The following is an 18,282-nucleotide window of genomic DNA, read 5'->3' as shown; positions in this document are numbered from 1 at the left end:
GTTAGCAGTGCTCTAGGTATGTAACAGGGTATGTAATGCACTGTCGGCACCAGTACAGCGTTCAGAAAGACACTACACTGGAAAACAGTCACCATGCAAGAGAACTCCACTTATTAGAAATGCTGCGTAAGTTTTAATTTCAGGCTGCTTAATGTGGGCTAGAAGACTAAATACACCTTGTATATAATACTGCAAGTATTTCCTGGGTAGATTTTTCTAGCAGCAGATTAGTCTTATTTATAAAGATCTTACATTAAAACACATTGTCTGTCACTGAATTTCACCTCTGAAAATGTTTAATGAAAATACTTCATTGTCAAGTAAATGTGTTTCTTCACCTTACTTGAAAGTCAAGATAATCTGAATTGCATAGCTATCACTGCACCTCCTCTCTGCCCATAAGCACATATAACTGATGGTCAGCTTATAGCACTATTTAACAAATACTTTGTTTTCTAAAATCAGTTAATTACACAATTTGACAGGTTGTATCTCTGATTACTGCATACTGCAAAATACAGTGTATGACTGCATCAAACTTTTCAGTATCAGCTTTCAGGACGAGTTAATTTGAACTTCCCTGAGGGGTCAGGAATAAACCAGTTTTCCCAGAGATCAGTGTGGACACTGGGATAGTCCCAAGGTTTATATCTTCCATTCCAGTGAAGTAATTTAGCTTCTTGAAGAAAATGTTCTGAATAGCGAGTGTCAGGACTCCAACCTGCATGGACACATAAAAATCTAGTTGTCAATAACGGAAGATACTATGCAGTGATGTTCTTCCCTCTCACCCCCCCCCCCCCCCCAGAGACTGTGAATTTAAGTCTAAGTCTAATTAGTATGGTTTATTATTAGTATAGACAATAAGTTGTATGGTAATAAATAGAGTAGCTTTTTTGAACTCCATGTCTGTACAGTTCTAAATGAGAGGGGGGAAAAAAAAGTCAAGTTGTTAAAACATTTCAGCACAGCTGGGGCTTAAAAAAAACCTAATATTTATTTTGCTAAAACTACTAAGCCATTATCCCTTTTTCCAGGTAAATACTAACTATATTTCCTGAATAAAAACCCACTTCTCCCAGGGATCCCATATTCTTTCACTCTGTCTACTGAAAAAGTGTTTGATTGTCAGTCTCTTTGCCTATATTCAGACCTTACATATATTCTTTCCCCGGTTTATGATAATATAGGTTAGTTGGTCTTTAATCATGAAACTTTCTCCTAAATGGTTTTTTTTTTCCTTTTTTAAATCCAATTAAATAACTGTTAAAAGTTTTCTTGCAGGAGTGCAACCATTTAGTTTACTTAACCTCTTAAGGTGTTTGCATAACAATACCCATAGGCTGCGCACGCGTTCTGCACTATCCTGAGGAAGACAGGACTACTGCTGCGTATCAGAAGAAAAGAAATAAGCATAGATTACGTACTGCGGCTCTGAGGTATAAAGTAATTCATTGAGCTGAAGTTCTGTATTGGAACCTTAACACCTCTCACTTTAGCTCCGACGGCAAATGTTGGAAAGTTAAACTTACCAAGATGCCTTATGTGCCACATGGGATTAATAGTAGAATACTTTCCATAAAATACAATCAGCATTGGAGAGGTGGCCACACCTCCCCCAAGGGTGCTGCTGTACAGATTCTCCCTGGGAAGAAAGGGAAAAAGAGAAGGCAAGAAATGTTCAAAACCTCAGTCAAAGAAAAGTATCTTTAGTATAAAATCAGATGATTAAAAATATAAATATTCTGGAAAAATTCAAAATGAACAGACTATTTTTCAGTATATTCCTTTCTAATGCTGTTAAGTGCTTATATTTGCAACGCCAATTCCCATCGAGGGAATCGTTGGTATCAAACACAAATTGAGAGTCAGAGCCAATGTGAGGCCAATTTCTGGCACACAATACCTATAGTCTAAAAAGCTAACAGTTTACAGTAGAAAAAAGCAGCTAATGTAAAGGAATCGCTATAAACCTGTTTTTTAACCTCTCTCAACTTTTTTTTTTAAAGGGGATTTATATAGTTGCCACTCTTTCATTTCCTCTGTCTTTCTTCCCCAACCCCCTCCTCCCCCCCCCCCCCAACTTTTAAACATATAGATCTTCTTCAAGTCTGGCAAAGGGGCCTAAGCATATAAACTAACATCTAAAGCATATTGATTTCCTATAAGTTTTGTGAAAAATTCATGGTCAGATAAAGCTAAATTACTGCAAGGAGAGGTTTTAAGGGAGAGCAGCCAGCTGTCCAGCCACAACGTGCTTAAAGCCTGGACAGTCAGCACATGGGAGAAGCTGCACTGGCTACAGCGCATCCTGCCACGTGCCTAGCCCAACAAGGAGGAAACCTGGGAAGAATCTGAGACGTGCTTAGAGGATGCAGAATAAAGCGATAACCTCCTCCCAAAACATCCAGGTTTCAACTCGTCGTTAAGCAACTTGCTTCACTGTAGTTTGAAAAGCCAGCTAAAAAGAATATATAAAATAAATCATCTTTGTAGATACAATTTGCAGTAGTGCTCATGGTTGTTTTTCAAAACATAAAAAAGCGTAACAGGATATGCCATATAAGAGTGAGAGAGAGACGTCTGTCTTTTCATTCATATGGAGGTCTTTTTGTGTCTTCCTCCCTTTGTTCATTTGTGAAAATAACAAGAAATGGATGTAATCCAAAAATACAAGCTGTTCAGTTTCAATTCAGCGTTACTAAACTTAAGCTTAATCCTGTGCAGAGAAAGAAAGTAAATGTCAAGTTTTAAATATGGGTTGACAGTGAACTGACATCAAAAATGAACAGTGATTGTTTCACTGTTTTCATGACCTATTCGTGGTCAATGCCAAAAACGCATCTTTTATGTCAATTCCGGTCCATCTATGGAGAAAGAAGTGCTTTCTGTTGGTATTTAAGAAGCGTAATGTCTATTTATAGTTCGGTTGGCATTACAATAGGAGGGACCCCACACAAACATGGAAACATCCCTTCATCTCTAAACCAGCGTCAGGAAGGGAAGAGCGTCATCCTAAGTGAGGTCAGTCACCCAAATCGGGAACTCTGTGTTCCCAGTGTCGCTCAGGATTATGTGTGGCTTGTAACTAAGCACAAGACTAAAATTCCGGGTGGTCATTCCACAGTATGCGATTGGTCAGATTTAAGCAGATGGAAATTCTGGAACAAGAGTTTCTTCCTTTATGATCTCTAAATAAAAGATTGTTTAGAGTTACTAACTTTTAAGCATTACAAAAAAAAAAAAACCACAGAAAATTAGGTTGTAAACTGAGTTCTAAAAGTAATGTTAAAGTGCAAAGCTAGACGTCTATACATACTCCACGTTTCTTTGCATCCACTTTTCCAACTGCTTTGTAATCCGTTGATGCTTCCATTCAGTCATGTTAGCAACAATTACTCCAGGATTAAAGGAGCAGGTGCTAGGGCTGATGCCAAGATCTCTAATTGCTTGCTTTCTGTAGTCCAGAAATCCCATGTATGTGTTCTAGAAAGAAAGAGAATTAAAATATTTATCCCCTCTTAATATCTATACAGGTATGTGTGGATGCATCTACATACCACTCATACACAGAGACTAAATACGAGCTCCCAAAGCTGAGTTTCTGGATGATGATTACCTATCTTGATTTCCATACAAGACTGCAAGACAGCTGCTGAATTTCCTTTTTCAACAGTGTTGCTCCGTGAGACTTCTACAGGGCTCTTTCCCCACCACATTTTTGTCTTTCTGTAGCTTACTCTAAACGATGTAGCATCACACTTGTACAGCGTAATGGTACAGGGACTCGGTGACAATTCTGGGGAATTCAACTCGGGAGTTAGCCTTCAAACACTATTTTCCTGAGCTTCACTCCAAATTCGACTCATACAAATATCATACATTGTCTTCATTAGACATTGCATAAATGTTCATGATCCACTGATAGCAAAACGGATTTAGTAAAATACCAAACAGAAAGGTAGTAGAATCCAAAGAGCAATCGAGCTCTAAACTATTACAGGAAACAATTCTGCAAAGCACGGTATTATTACAGAATTATGAGAGAACGTATTTCTTCTCAGTCTCCTGTAAAACTATTACATGTTTATCAAAACAAATAAAAAAATTAAACTTTTCACTTTGGAGAACGTGTGTAAAATGTCACATTTGGGGGTAAATACGTTCATGATCAGGATTTCAAAATGATGTCTTACCTGCATCCCTACGCTTCTAACCATTTCATGTGTAGAAGGCAGATCGCAGTCATCCGAGAAAGCTGCAGCGTGTCCAGGAGCTAACTTCGTATCGTAGAGTTCTTGGATGTCACCTGATTACAGAAAGGTCAAAAGCATAAGAATAAGCCTGCTTCATTGCTACACACCGGTTAGGATAACTTCTGTTCTCATGCATGTTCCTTATAAACCTACCAATTGTAGGGGATAGCCTAGATGTTAAAGAAGGCTGAATTTGGCTACATGACACAGTTTTCCAATTTGAGTCCTATAAGTGGATGTCTGAGTTCTATCTTTAAACAATATCATCAGTATTTAACGCATCCATGTTCTGGACCGAACGTCCAAAATCAGCTCAAGCAAAAAGCTGATTACACCATTAAGCAGCCTAGTTACACAGTTATGCGTTCATATAGCTCACCTTTGGAGAAGGAGGGCACGGACAATTTTTCTGAACCTCTTCAGCCTCTCAAAAACACTTTAGTCTCCCGCACAGACCAGATTTTTCCTGCTGTTGTTGTGCCTGTGCCTCCTAGCAAGATACCTGGATTCCCAGCACTGACAAATGAACACTGGCCAGCTGAAACGTTCCTGTCACCCATGACCATGCCCTTCCAGCTTGGCAGGCCACCCAGCTCCTTTCTGATGCAGGGAGATACATAACACACGCCATCTTCCTTATCATCGGACTGACACATTCCTCTGAAGTGACAGAACATTTCTGGGTATGTGGGAAGTACAGCGCTGCCACCGTGCTGCCACAGCAATTAAGGGAGTCTGCAGCCATGATCGTTGCTCTTCCCCGCCTTGCTGCTGGCCGTGGGTCACAGGCAAGATTCATTATCTTAGAAGGCTAGGTACGGCCCATCAGCATGAGCTGAGCACTCCCGTAGCTAGGCCACAACAAAGTAAAGCTGCTATCTCTAGAAAACCTCAATATAGGACTAGCAACTGGAAACATTTCCCATACTGCAAATACTGGAAATGCTATTCCTGAAATAAGCAGAGAATATTTAATCATCCACTCGCCAGCTGGCTGAAAAACTTGGGATAGGATTCATGTCCCCGCCAAGAAACAGAATTTGAATTAATGGGACACTTATTTATAGTTCAAGAATTGACATGCCTTAATAGGCATTTCCTCCTGATCCTAAGCAACTTCTGCTTTGCAAAATATAAATTACAAGAAAAGGGAAAAAAAAAAAAATCAAACAACAGTTCTGGGATTCAGTATGTTTAATTCTCACTGCTTTGCAAAAAAAGCAATTGACTGGAAAAATAAATAGTCCCAGACTTAAAATCTGAAAACCACATGCAGTCCTTACTCTGTCAAAACTCCCGTTCACTTCCACCAGCATCTGACAGAGAGCAGTCTTGCGTTACAGTTAAGACATGGGGAGCCACTGCCAAAACAGAGGCTACCTCCCTCTATCCCCCTACGCCCAGCTTCGTTCCCTTTTGCTGGGCCCTGTGGTTGCGTGGCCCAAGGGTGAGATTAGTTAAGCTGGCCGAAGCAAAGAGGGAGGAAAAAAAAAAAAAGTTTTTTTTAGTTTTTTGTTTGTTTGTTTTGCACAGCTAGTTTTCTGCCAGGTCAACCAGCTGTATCAGCTTTATTCTGCAGCTGCACAACTGCTAGATACAACACAAGAGAAGTAACAGGAGCTGCCTGGGGACGGGAGAGACCACTTCCATTGGCAGCAGCCGGCCCTTAGCAGCAATGTGAAAGCGCACCTTTCGCCCGTGGTTCCACAAACGCTATTAACCGGCAGAAGCTGACAGCCCCACTGAAAGAGAGCGCCCTACCTGCTCTCTGCTCCCAGCCACCCGCTGCTTTTCTGCTGAAATGCCGATTTGAATCCTACCCGGGAACTAACCCGGAGCAAAAAGCAATCACGTTTCTGGTGAATGCCTTTGCAGGAGGAGGAGGGATGCTGGGGGTGAGCTTAAAGTGTTTGTGAAATCACAGCGTAAGTAAAGACTTTAAGGACTTTTTTTTTTTTTTAAATAAGAGTTAAATGTTGCTGTTACCCATTGCTGACAGACAGAATAACACAGACAAAAAGCCAAGGTGACCACTAGAAACATATAGGTGTAAGTGAAAGCCATTTTATTCTTCCTCAAAAACTTAATGTTGAAGTAACTGTATTATGAAGTTTATTGCAAACGAAAATAAGACAAGGCACAGCAGATTAATCACATTTCAGAAAGCTGATAACAGCAGCCCCTATAAGTACAGATGTTCTGAAATCTGCCACTAAAGAGAAGAAACTATGGAAAGCTGCAGAGAAGTAGTGGAGAACAGAATTAAACTTTCCTCCAGTGTAATTTCATTGATCCTAATGTTCTTAAGTAAAGACTGATTGAGGCCAAAATGTTTATTGTACTTATCCTCATTCCTTATCAAAGCAAATTTTCATTGGAATCTCACTTTAACAAGCATATGTCAAAAGGTTTTGTTTGCCATGGTTAAAAGTTGTTATAAAAGTAACAGCAAAACAGGAGTGAGTCAAAGTAAAGAAAAATGATAAATCAAGGGAAGACAACAGCTCTCCAGAGAAATAGAAAGGAAGCTGGCGGGGGGAAGGGGAAGAAAGAAAGATATTCATCTTTAAAAAATTACTGTGCCTCTAATTAGATTTCTTTCCATGGAAACAAAAAGATTTTTCAGGATTTGAATGTCTTCTGACTGCTCTCACTTGCAGGGGGAACGCTGAAATCTTTGACCGGAATTCTGCGAGCTGCTATGGAGCCTGAGCTGAGGATGCTCAAACTCACACCTTCCGGATTCAGAATGTTAACTCGCTTATTTGAGGAAACTCCTCTTGCTCTCAAGCTCTTCTGGATAAGGCACTACTAACATTTGCAGCAGTTCAAATACTAACAGGAAAGCCAAAGTCATGCATTTAACAATAACCATTGTATTATCTCTCTCAGCATTTGACCAAATTCAATTAAAATGAAAACCCCTACAAGCCCTTTTGATCAAGATTAAAGATATTTGGGGAGAAAATGTTCCTTCAGACTTTCCTTTAAACAAACAAACAGATAATTCGTAGCTCTCTAGAGTGCAATGCTCCTAGCAATTTCTTCAGTGTCATATTGCCAGGTGACTGTAAACTGCTTAACTTTTATTTTAATTCTGCTGGAAACTGTTTTTTGGATGACATCTTACCTTGCACAATGACATCATCATCCAAGTATATGACTTTCTCATGTTTCTGGATAAGCAAGGGAAGATAAAATCGGACAAAGTTCAGCTATGAAGCAAAAAAAAAAAAAAAAAAAAGAAGAAAAGAAAAAAGGTAAGGACTAAACGATAAAGCAGTTTAATGCAGTAGTCTCAAGCTTCCGTCACTCTGTGAACACACAGTTTTGGTTTCTCGCTTCATTGAGCGCTAGTCAGCTATCATTTGCTTCCTCCCTCCACAGTTTTACCAGTATCTTGACCCCGTTATTATTCCCTATTTTATTTGCTGTGACCCTAACCAACACAATTGCTTTTTGCAACATACTTGATACAAAATACTTCAAAATGAACCCCGTAATCCTTCCACTCTAGAGGAAGGATTTGACTGGTGGCACAGAGGCAGAATAGCAATATCCGCAATAGCATTAAAGAATACAGCAGAGGGAAAAAGGACTAAGAACATAAAAGCAGCCATACTGATTCAGACCATTTTACCCAGCACCTGTCTTCAGCAGCGGTCCTTAGCGCATGCTCAGAGAAAATTAAGAACAGAGGAAGCATAGAGAACAGTTGCTTCATAACACTCTTCTAGTTTTTAGCTATTTTCAGCTCATGGGATTTCTTGAAACAGATGTGGTCTGACTGAATAAAAATCTCAGTCCTCACTGAATCCATGTACATTCTTTACACTCACAAGATCTTTCAGCAAGGAGCTCTACCGGTTTAGCACTCATTGCATGAAAAACATGCAACATGTCTTGATTGTTCTGACCGTAACTCCTACTAATTTAATTTAACGACTGTTAGTTCTTTTATTGGAAGAGACAGCGAGCAGTCATCCACTATTCACAAATCCATGTCATTCAGTTTTGTAGATCTCTTATTTTCTGTGCTCAGAATCACATTTCCCGACTGAAAAGCTTTAACCCACTCAGTCATTCCTTGTACGGAATATTTTCCATATATGTAATATGTAGAAGTTCAGAAAAGAGTGATAGACGTGAACTTTCTTAACGTATCTGAGTGTTTTCCAGGGCTACTATCTCCTTATGAGGTAAGGAGACTAAAACTGCACATAGTGTCCAGGGCAGGGGCAAACCGTGGATTTATATTGCGGCATAATGAAGTTCTCTGGTTATCAGTTCCTTTCCTAATAATTTCTAACATGTGATTTGCCTATTTCTGTTCTCTACTGCAGCTTTCTTGAATGCTGGAAGCCCTTGATTCTATCAGTCCACTGTGGTTACAGATGGCCAATAATATTTAGATCAGTCTTTAGCCTCTGAATTAAGCGTAGAGATCAGCAGAACGCAGCCCGCTCAGCATGATGAAGGCACAAAGAACATCATCAGATCTTTCCTCTGATAAACTGTGAACATACTCTTAAAGTTACAATACATTTAAAACACCAGGTTTACGCCACCAAACGGATGAGGTCCCAACAAGATAGACAAGTTGCAAGGAGTTTGTTACAGTGTACTTTTCCTTTTTCAGTCAGAGCTCAGCATTTAGAACTGATATTGCTTCTCTGGGGTCATACCTCTCCTCTACGATGGAACAGAGTTCTAGGATGTTTTAAAGCCTGTAATGAGCATTAAAACCTTGTAAAATTGTTATACGGTCTTTGCTTACTCACAGGCTGCAGTAGCTCAGGGCGCGATGCATCTTGTCTGATTTTTCCTTTTAGCACCATAGGGTTGAATTCCACGACCTTAAATTTTATTTCCTTCAATTTAGAATTTTCAATCCATTTTCTGTGACGGAAAAGAAGCGAAGAAAGAACATTAGAGTGTGGCAAGTACTTCTAGTCTTAAATTCATGGACTCATAGGAGAATAAGCGACCTTGGAAGCTCACTTGATCTATCCTACCCCAAAACAGAATCAATTATGTCTACAGCTATTGAACACAGCCATGTAACCTGTTTAACAGTTTAACCTGTTCTTCAAAAAAACTGCCCAAAACAGAGACTCCACATGTTGCCCAAAGAACCCATCCTTCACCACCCCTAACATTAAATACTATTTTCTTAACCTTTCTTGCTACAACTCAAGATCATTTTCTTCTTATCCTATCTGCTGTACAGAGAAGTTTTCTCCCTTTTGCACAGATTTTTACATCCTTGAAGATGATTGCCACATCACCTCTAAACTTTATTTCCTTTGACTAAAAAAAAAAAAAAAATTCTTTCAAAAATTTTTAACAGATTTCTTCACATCGTTTGTTGCTCTCCTCTATCCTCTCTTCTAAATCTTTCCTGAAGTAAGACACACCAAACTAAATGCCACGCTTTTGTTGATGTGCTAATCATATCAAGAAGATTGGAAATTTCCTCAGCTACACATTCACACGTATATCCCACTATGCTGCTTGCCTTTTTTTTTTTGCATCAGTGTAGTCAGTTCTGTAATCCCACAGTTATAATTCCATAGTTTTCCAAAGAACTGTTACTCAACTCACTCAACCCTGAGCCAATTCAATCAGCTATTCCTACCTACAGTTATTGCCTTGGCTTTATCCCTACTGAATTTCATCACGTTTTTCAGCTCATTTTTCGAAGTCATCATGAGTAGTTTGTTTTCAGCTCTTATCCTGTTCTTCAGTATAGTTGCATTCTCTCCCAGCTTCGTGCCACCTGCAGATTCATTGAGTATATTCTCCACTCTGTTATCTGGGTTATTAATGAAGTAGACTGGAAAAGCTCCCTGTGGAACCCCACTCACTACATCTTTTCATTTTGACACTGAAACCATGGGTACGAGGCCTATATAAGTGCAGTAAGTCAGAGGTGAGAACTCCTCAGGAAGCCAGACTCTCTGCTTTCATTTTGATTCACACCTTCCTTCTCTCATTCACCCTCTTTTAGACAATATTTGCAAATTCTACCCTTCAAAGATGTTTTCGTTATGAGCTACTTTGGGCCTCTATTTATAACTTTTACCACTTCCTCTTCCCTGGGATCAGCTTTAGGCAGCAGGCTTTTCTGCTCCTAAGATTAAGGCACAGCCCCAGGTGAGGGATAAGTGCAGAGCTGCAAAGCAGGACTGTGACCAAAAAAAAGCTTGTATACACCATCATCTTACTACAGGCTTTCTGTTCTGCAGCTGAACTACTGACGGCAGAGACACACAGGTATGGCCATGGTCTGGCTATTTCATGCCCCTGTACACTAGTTAGGGCCTTGAGTAGGGCAAAAAGGTTCCTTTTCCTACATATAGGGGACCCTGGGGAGGGCTATCAATACCTCTACTTAAACAAGAGGGAGAACTGCTTTCCTGAAAAGTCCTCTCAAGTCTGTATGCCTATGCTAAGGAGAACAACAGCCTAAGGAGATAACATTGGTATATACCGAATATGCGGGATGGTATTCTTCAACCCAACTACATAGAACAAAACATTTGCCTCGGTGTTGCTGTAGATGCTACTGATCGCTGCTATAGCGGCGCCCATTCTACCTGCAGCAGCGCAGATTACGACTGGAATTTCTTCTTCCATTTCCTCAGGACTCTCCAAATCGGCTATAAGTAACAAAACTATACATTATTATAGAGAATCAAGCATCTTTTTATACAATATATGAATCTGGCTCACAGGAATGAGTATGAAGTTCCATAAGCCGTGGAATCATATCACAATCACCCTATTTCCTTACCACATCCAGTACGTATCCCCATCTGGAAAGACACACAGCATGAGCTGTAGCTAATCCAGAACTACATGCAGGTTGACTGGAATGCCTCCAAACAGAACATATAACAACTGAGCTCTCTGCATCTTTTCCTCTGCAGGGGTGACAATTCAGTCTGTCCTTCATGTAGCTGCTTATTCACAACAAATGAATAGGAGTAGGAGTTTCAACACCTTTAAGAATTCTACTTCTCAGTTAAATCTAGTTCAAACTGGACAACAGGCTCCCAAACCATCAAGGGAAAGAAGCAAGCAGAGAACACAGCGCAACTGCATGAGCTTCACTTCTTTGGGAAGCAGGCCAGAAAGGAATGTACAAAATTTTGTACTAGCAGGATGCTGCTAGTGGTAAAAAGGAAAAAAAAATCTCTAGAAACAGTACTGGTAACAGTTCACAGCAATGCTAAGAAAGATTTTTTCCCCCTAACAATGATCAAAGTACAGAACTTACAGGGATAGATCTATACTGGTTGAAGCATGACCGTTAATCTCCTAAAAGCCATAACAAAACTATAATGGAATAAAAATTGTTTATATCAACATTTTGTTTATCTTGAATAAGCTATTAACGCAACATTCCATACTAGTCCAACTGTATCAACTCTAAGAGGTTTCTGTTACTATAAATATTCCAGCCAAAACCTTCTGCTGTAGATTACGTTGAGGCTTGATGATCTATCTGAAATGACCTGGGAGGCCGATCGTAATCCCAAAGGGGCAAGTTCTGATCAATTTTTGTTATCACTTGGAAACTCCGTTAGCGTTCAGCACAAATAAGGCTCTACACAGCTTACATTTACGTCAGTGACAGCTGAATAAAAACTTGAATCAGAATGGCACTTCTTAGTCGTGACTATGGATCTCCTAATACTCTAACCAAGGAATTTGGAAGCAAAAAGTTCTGCATCCCAGTCCATACGCAACAGCTACTGTTGGGCAAACATGAATTCTTAAGAAAAACCACGGCTCAAACGAAGCAACAAGCACAAGAACATAAATGAAACAGAATTCATTTACCTGCTTCGTTCTTTATTGAAGACGGCACTTTGTGAACTTTATTATACAGAATGGCGCACACAGTTAAAACAAGAAGTAACAGTAAGATCTGGTTAACTGAAACAAAGGGAGAATTTATTAACAATCTGTATAAAAGCCGAGTACTAACTGCCCAAATACCTGTATTTTTATAAGCATGCAGCCAGTACATACCATATTCTGTATTTACTGCATTTATCAAATCCTCCTTTCTCTTGCTATTTGATCAAACTCAAAAAATGTACAACCTTTGTAAGGTATACTTAGAAACATAACAGTATCTCTCCCCCGCTGCAATTATTTCTATCTAATTTTCATGGATCATTTGCTTGCTAAAATCACTAATCACCCAATACAGAAGAGCTATCCATACCAGGGAATCTACATGTTTGTGAATATTCTTAGGGGTGTGGAACTTTCTTTTCTTGGCTACTTTGTTGCCTGTTTATCACCATGGGACTTCAAGAATTATTTTTACCTAGCCTTCTCTGACTCCCACAATTCCTTGATAAATCTTCAAACACTAAAAAAAACGTGGGTGATTTCAACATTCAGATCTTCAACATGTATTTGAGGAAAACTTTAAAAGAACTACAAAAATAAACCCAGCATGCCACTGAAAGTAAGTATGTTCCAAAATATTTGAAAACACATACCTATTTTGACATAAATGCTTTAAATAGCAAAATCAAAACATGCAGAAAGGAAAGACCTTACTGTATATTACAATTTCAAGTCCCTACCAGACCATCCCGTCCAAGCTTAGGGTAACCTTGAGTATGCACCAGGACAGCTCAGAGAGTACGACAGGTAAGGAATACATTACCACTGCCATCAGTTACTTTAGTGCTTCGGTTCTGACTACTTTGTTACTTTTATACCATCATAAACACATTTAAAGCGTGCAAAAGAACAAAGGGACAAAGTTTTGAACTACTTGACTCAAAAGGGCCAATTAGCCAGACATGGGCATGAGAATAAATTGAAATTGGTACGTGTGCATGACTGAACCTACACTGATGTGAACCAGCTGAGGAGCCAGGCATTAATGTCAGTGAAGATCTGGGTGTGGAACCAAAGGCACACACTGGCCCATTTTCAGTCACTGATCCTGACAGCTGAGGGGAACACCAAATTCCTTTGGGCTACATCTTAACTGTGAGCGTCAACAGTATTAACTCGCAGTAGAATTCTGCGAAAACCACCAAGTTCAGCACTCTTAGGCACAACCCCATGCGAAACTGGTAGTTAACTGCACTCTTGGAGGGAAATTTCAGGATGCTGTTATGTAGATACAGGGATAGACAATCACGTCAAGTGGAAGGTAAGGCTTTTGTGACACTACTGAACGGAAGTTATGGAGCAAACGTTCCCCCTCAGAGTGATAACAACACTAAGGAACCAGTCAGTAATAACTGAAACTGAGGTGTTAGCCAACAAAGCAAACGTCCATCCATATGCCTCATGCAGTAAAGCAGTGAATGCTCTTAAGCTTTATATGGGCTCATAGCCCATACTTACCTGATCTGGTTAATAGGAAAAGGCTTAATGGTATACTTAAACATAATTTTGCAGAACTAGAGCTATAAACGTGCATGCAACTATTACAGAAGCTTTAAGAGAAATTGCATAGAATATCTATGTCCTGTTGCAAACATACACAAGCCCAATCAGTATTTGAAATGTTTTTAGTCTTTCTTACTTTTCTTTAAAAGAGCCATGGGTTCTTTTGGAAAGAACTGTGATCTATGGTAAAAAGAAAAAGGGTAGGGGGAAGAGAGAAAAATTATGAATATCAGCAGTGAGTACTAGTTAATTATTTTCGGGACATGGTTTTGTCTAAGCAAATTTTACTGTTGACCTGGTAAAACTGAGCTCTATCTTTGTAAATAGTTTTCTTGGAACAAATAACTCTAATATTCCAGACCACAGCCGTTATATATTTCAACTTAAACTACTCAATAGGTTGAAATGAACAGCTTTTTAATAAATTCAGTAAAATCATCTACATCAGTAATAACTAAGATTTTTTTAAACACATTTTAAAACAATGTACAAAGAAATATTTACAAAACGCCTCTGTGGGTATTTTATTATGTTTACATTTATCTCTGATCTCCCTAAACCATAAAAACAATCACAAATACTACATCTCATATGCTGGGATGTTCAAACATATGAGAATCCCACATTACAGCAGTGTCTTTCAGGCTGTGAGAAAATGACAGAGCAAGAGTGAAAAGATTTTCTAACAGCAGCCTCCTTCCAATAATAGAAGCCGTAAGAGGAGAGTTTGTGTAAAGCGGCTAGTATTTAGGCACGTTATTTGTGATGCTGATGAAAACTAGGTAACCTTCTCTACAACTGCACTTCTAAACAAGGCCTTAGAGTGACTGGGACTTTATGCCTTAGAGGAAAGAACATAATCCCTAAAATACAGAACTTTGGAAAACCACAACATTTACCTGAATTCTGGAAGCAAGCATTAACATTTCCCTTTTGCTCTTTGGTACCACAAACCTGGAAAAAAACCCGACTATGAACTTGTTCCAAAATCAAGGATGCAGCTGATTGCACAAGTGCCACCAATGGGTCACCCGGCTGTTGTGCTGTATCAATACTAGCAGTCTACATATTCCCTGATCTTTAAAGATAATTTTAACAGAAACACAGAACAGAAGATGGAACATACAAACATTTGGATCAGAAAGGGATTCTCAGACTGACCCAGCTGCAAATGCTCCCACAGCTGTGTTCTCATTTACATGAGCCAAGACCACGGCCCTTCTCTTGCCCCAAACCTCCCTGGTTAAATTCTGTTTGCAGCTTTAGCCAGTCCACATTCCTCAGTGTTCCTCCAGCAGAGGAAGGCTCTATTGCAAATTCCTTTTCTTGCCTCTCTACTGCAGCAGTGGAGGCAACTTACAGTTGGGAACAGTTTGTTTCAGCAGAATTTCTCTGACGTTGTCACCTTCACCAGCTTCAACAAACTAAGAAGCTGAACTGAAACCGCAGGAAAAATCTAAAAAGACTTGTGAGAAGTTGATTAAAAAAAAAAAATAAACATTTTTTTCCAGGGGAAGGGGCAGGGAGGACTGTGTGGTCTACCCTTCCATTATGGCAGCTGTACATTGCTACTATTTTTTCCTGTGTTTCCTTCTATGCACATATAAGGTGTATTCTGATTCCTTGAGAAGGAATCAGTAAGAGTGGAGCAGAAAGAATTCTTGAAAGCTGAGACGCAAAAAATGACTCAGTCTCATTGGTTAATGCTGAAATTGAGGGAGCATCCTAAATTACTCTCTACTTTGACTAAAAAGTTAAATGATAACAAAAATATAACAGAGCTAAGATGTGACTTTGTTTACAAAGCACTTACTTGCATATATTTAAGTGTCCCAACAGATGACTAAATCACAGTGAGAAGGAGAATACTTTTGAGAGAACTTCTTCTAACATCTGTAGTACTTATCTACATTCCATTGTCTTCCTGTGGCATTAATTTGTATAAATAGGAAATCAGGGTATCAGTCAAAAGAACTTTCTGTTTTGAAAATCTTTCTCTCGTGCAGTATACAAGTATCGTCTTCTCACCCGTTTAAAAAGTTTACTCATTTAGCTAACGAAAGAGACAACGGAAACCTTTATACTCTTGGAGTAGTCTTCTAACCTCACATAAGCTAACAACAATTTTCCACTTATTTCAGAGGGGCTGCCTACAGCCTTTAATTAATTTGTAACGATAACCACAAGTAAAACTGAGGGTCACTGCAAGAGGAAACTTGGTTGATCAGAGCTTCAAGATATGCTCAGAAATGATTAAAACAACATAAATTACACCATATTTAAAATTTAAAATCCAAACCCAGAAAGACTCTCATAAAACAAAACTTTTAAGTTCCAAAACTACAAAGCTCCTAAGTCTCAGCAGATCAGATTGATTACTCATTGATTTTTAGGGGAAGAGTAGAATATTTGTTCCCCTGCGAGTATTCCCCCAATTTTTTCCTGAATTCAGACATCAGTTCCTGGAACCTGGCAGTTCCTAACTCAGCTGCCAAATCCTGTTACAAAATGAGAGCTGCAGAAGGGAAAGCTCAGAAACAGTGACATTACTGCTCAGATATTTCCTGCTTAATTAGTCTTTTTACCTCTTCAAGGCAGAACAGTATTCGGGACTTCTCTCTCCTGAAGAGCTGTAGAGCTATTTACTTGGATCCTAGATAGGCCACAGCTGTAAGCATTCTTGCCAAAGCCTCCTTGCCCATCGTCCTCCTTTAAAGTGCCCTGTGCAAGGGCCTTTACTGGGCACAGTAAGGCTTTAAAAATTCAGTTCCTTTTTCAAACTCTTCAAAGTTTACTTTGGAGTTGTGCTGGTTTTCTTTTCTTTCTCTGCTGCTGAGGAACAGTTCGGAGTCCAGACGCTGCACTGAAGGAATGAGAGCCCATAAACCACTTCCAGATGTGCTGAATGATGATGCGGCCCTAGATCTGGCAAACTTGCTTTAGAGTTTCATCTAGCAGATTGCAAACAAATCCCGTAAGAAAAAAAAAAAAGTCTTAAGGGGGTTGGGGAAGGAAAGAGAAACTGTTCCAGAAGTTACTTCAACAGCCTGCTTGCAGGTTAAGTTTCTAGTCATTATTTATGGTGAAGGGGAACAGATAACCAGTGTTTTAGTGCCAAACAACAACATGCATTAAGTCCAAACCAAAAGGCAAAGTTTTTCCACTGTCTGTTTGCAGCGTTCTTCCACATATAAAACTATGGGAAGCTTGCAAAATTCAACTCTGAACATGTGTTCCAGCTTGAATTTCCTCATTTCCAAATCCTTGAGAAATTACAGAACTTAAACCCATGGGTTTTGTCTGGGCTCGAAGGGAACTTGGATTAAGGTAACTAGAACGTATAGATACTTTGCCACCTAAACTCTCCTGGAATCCTTTTGCAGTTTTATATGTCACTCCTTTTATTTCCTATTCTCTCCCTTCCCTTCTGTGTGATAAAATACTGTGTTATCACAAGGCTTTCACGAGTACTAAAAATGAATACTAGTAAGTTTAGATCCTAAACTCCTTTTCATATTTTGAGTGTTACATTGCAAAATTTTCTGAAGAGTATTTTGTCAAGCTTTTAAAAACTGCTTTTTTTTTTGTGGTTGTTCTGTTCCTGGGAAATGACAACGTGCATTTTCAACCACGTTTCAAACACGCCTAGACTCTATTATGTGTCTGATTTAGTATGCAAGTTGATCTTTTGCAGAACCGCTCGCAGGAAGAATAAACATGAAAGAGAGGTACGTAGTTATATGCCTCATCTAGCTGGCTACAGCTATTAACCGTTACTTTTGCGTATTCCTTTCTTCCAGCTCACGTTCCCTGAAAGCCACCCATCTCTTGTTCAACATACTTTCCATCTCTGTGTGCATACCGAACAGATCCGAGTTGCACACGTGCCTGCAACGTAGGGACCATGAGTTTCACCAAGCAGTAATCCCTGGATTACCGGCAACCCTGCAGCACCCTCTCTGGATTTCCCTCTAGCTCATGTGTTTATATTCTCACTTAACACTCTCACCATGCGGGGTGTGGGGGGGGAGGGGGAAAGCAGCCTCTGTCCTGCAGATTGAGATCTTCGTTCACTGTAAAATTGAAACCAGTCAATTACCTTGGTTTCTAACCTCAATCTTCAGCGTTTACCCAACAGCTCATTTCTTTCCCAGCTCTATCCGTCAGCGTGCCTTACCTATGACGGCTAAGTTAGCAATAAATAAATACAACAGCGGCACGTTTCCCAGAGGCACCTGAACGCACGACGGCCAGCACTTTCCGCGTGCCCTACCCACTGGGCGGCACCTGAGCAGCCAGGGGCCCCACACGCGACGTGCCGCTCGGGCAGCTCTCCCGCTGCCGGGGGGGGGGGGGGGCTCCTGCCCGCGGCAAGGGCGGGGTGGGGGAGAGCGGGCGGGAGCCGTGCGGCCGCGGCCTGCGACACACAAGGCTCAACGCGGCCTGACCCGGCCCGGCCCGGCCGGGGCCGCAGCACAAGGTGGCTCCCAGGTGCCCGCTCCCACGGCACCTACAGCTCCCTCACCGGCGGCTCTCGGCCAACCCCCTCCACCGCTTGGGGAAGGGGGCACCGCGCGAGCACCGCCTCCTCCCC

The 18,282-nt window shown here is 40.3% G+C and overlaps 1 protein-coding gene across 6 annotated transcripts; it reads right to left on the bottom strand.

The window, feature by feature from the left end:
- Positions 1 to 278: 278 nt before the first annotated feature.
- On the bottom strand, positions 279 to 18,217 carry GLT8D2 (glycosyltransferase 8 domain containing 2). 6 transcript variants are annotated; one of them, XM_068944509.1, is made up of 13 exons: positions 17,866 to 17,952; positions 16,274 to 16,613; positions 15,502 to 15,612; positions 14,588 to 14,642; positions 13,825 to 13,868; positions 12,105 to 12,200; positions 10,750 to 10,918; positions 9,038 to 9,155; positions 7,387 to 7,471; positions 4,197 to 4,309; positions 3,320 to 3,486; positions 1,533 to 1,645; positions 279 to 721 (listed from the first exon to the last, which is right to left on the bottom strand). In XM_068944509.1, exons 5-13 carry the CDS (start codon positions 13,841 to 13,843, stop codon positions 549 to 551), a joined length of 1,053 nt encoding a protein of 350 aa, XP_068800610.1. In that variant the 5' UTR covers positions 13,844 to 13,868; positions 14,588 to 14,642; positions 15,502 to 15,612; positions 16,274 to 16,613; positions 17,866 to 17,952; the 3' UTR covers positions 279 to 548. The 6 variants fall into 6 exon arrangements, with proteins under 6 accessions (XP_068800610.1, XP_068800595.1, XP_009678287.1 ...); XM_068944494.1 differs by lacking the exon at positions 14,588 to 14,642 and having other exon boundaries at positions 16,274 to 16,639; positions 17,866 to 18,217; XM_009679992.2 differs by lacking the exon at positions 17,866 to 17,952 and having other exon boundaries at positions 16,274 to 16,644.
- Positions 18,218 to 18,282: the final 65 nt, after the last annotated feature.

Source organism: Struthio camelus, chromosome 1, assembly GCF_040807025.1.
Source record: "Struthio camelus isolate bStrCam1 chromosome 1, bStrCam1.hap1, whole genome shotgun sequence".
Classification (NCBI taxonomy): Eukaryota; Metazoa; Chordata; class Aves; order Struthioniformes; family Struthionidae; genus Struthio; species Struthio camelus.
The sequence above is the reverse complement of the archived record's forward strand: the minus strand, read 5'-3'. Positions and strand labels throughout refer to the sequence as shown.

Excerpts from the sequence above, each read along its gene's own strand:
- GLT8D2 (XM_068944494.1), bottom strand. Across the intron at positions 9,156-10,749 it reads AATACCATCCCGCATATTCG|AAAATGGATTGAAAATTCTA; the intron begins GTATATACCAAT and ends TTTCCGTCACAG. Across the intron at positions 7,472-9,037 it reads GCCCTGAGCTACTGCAGCCT|CTGAACTTTGTCCGATTTTA; the intron begins GTGAGTAAGCAA and ends TTTGCTTCATAG.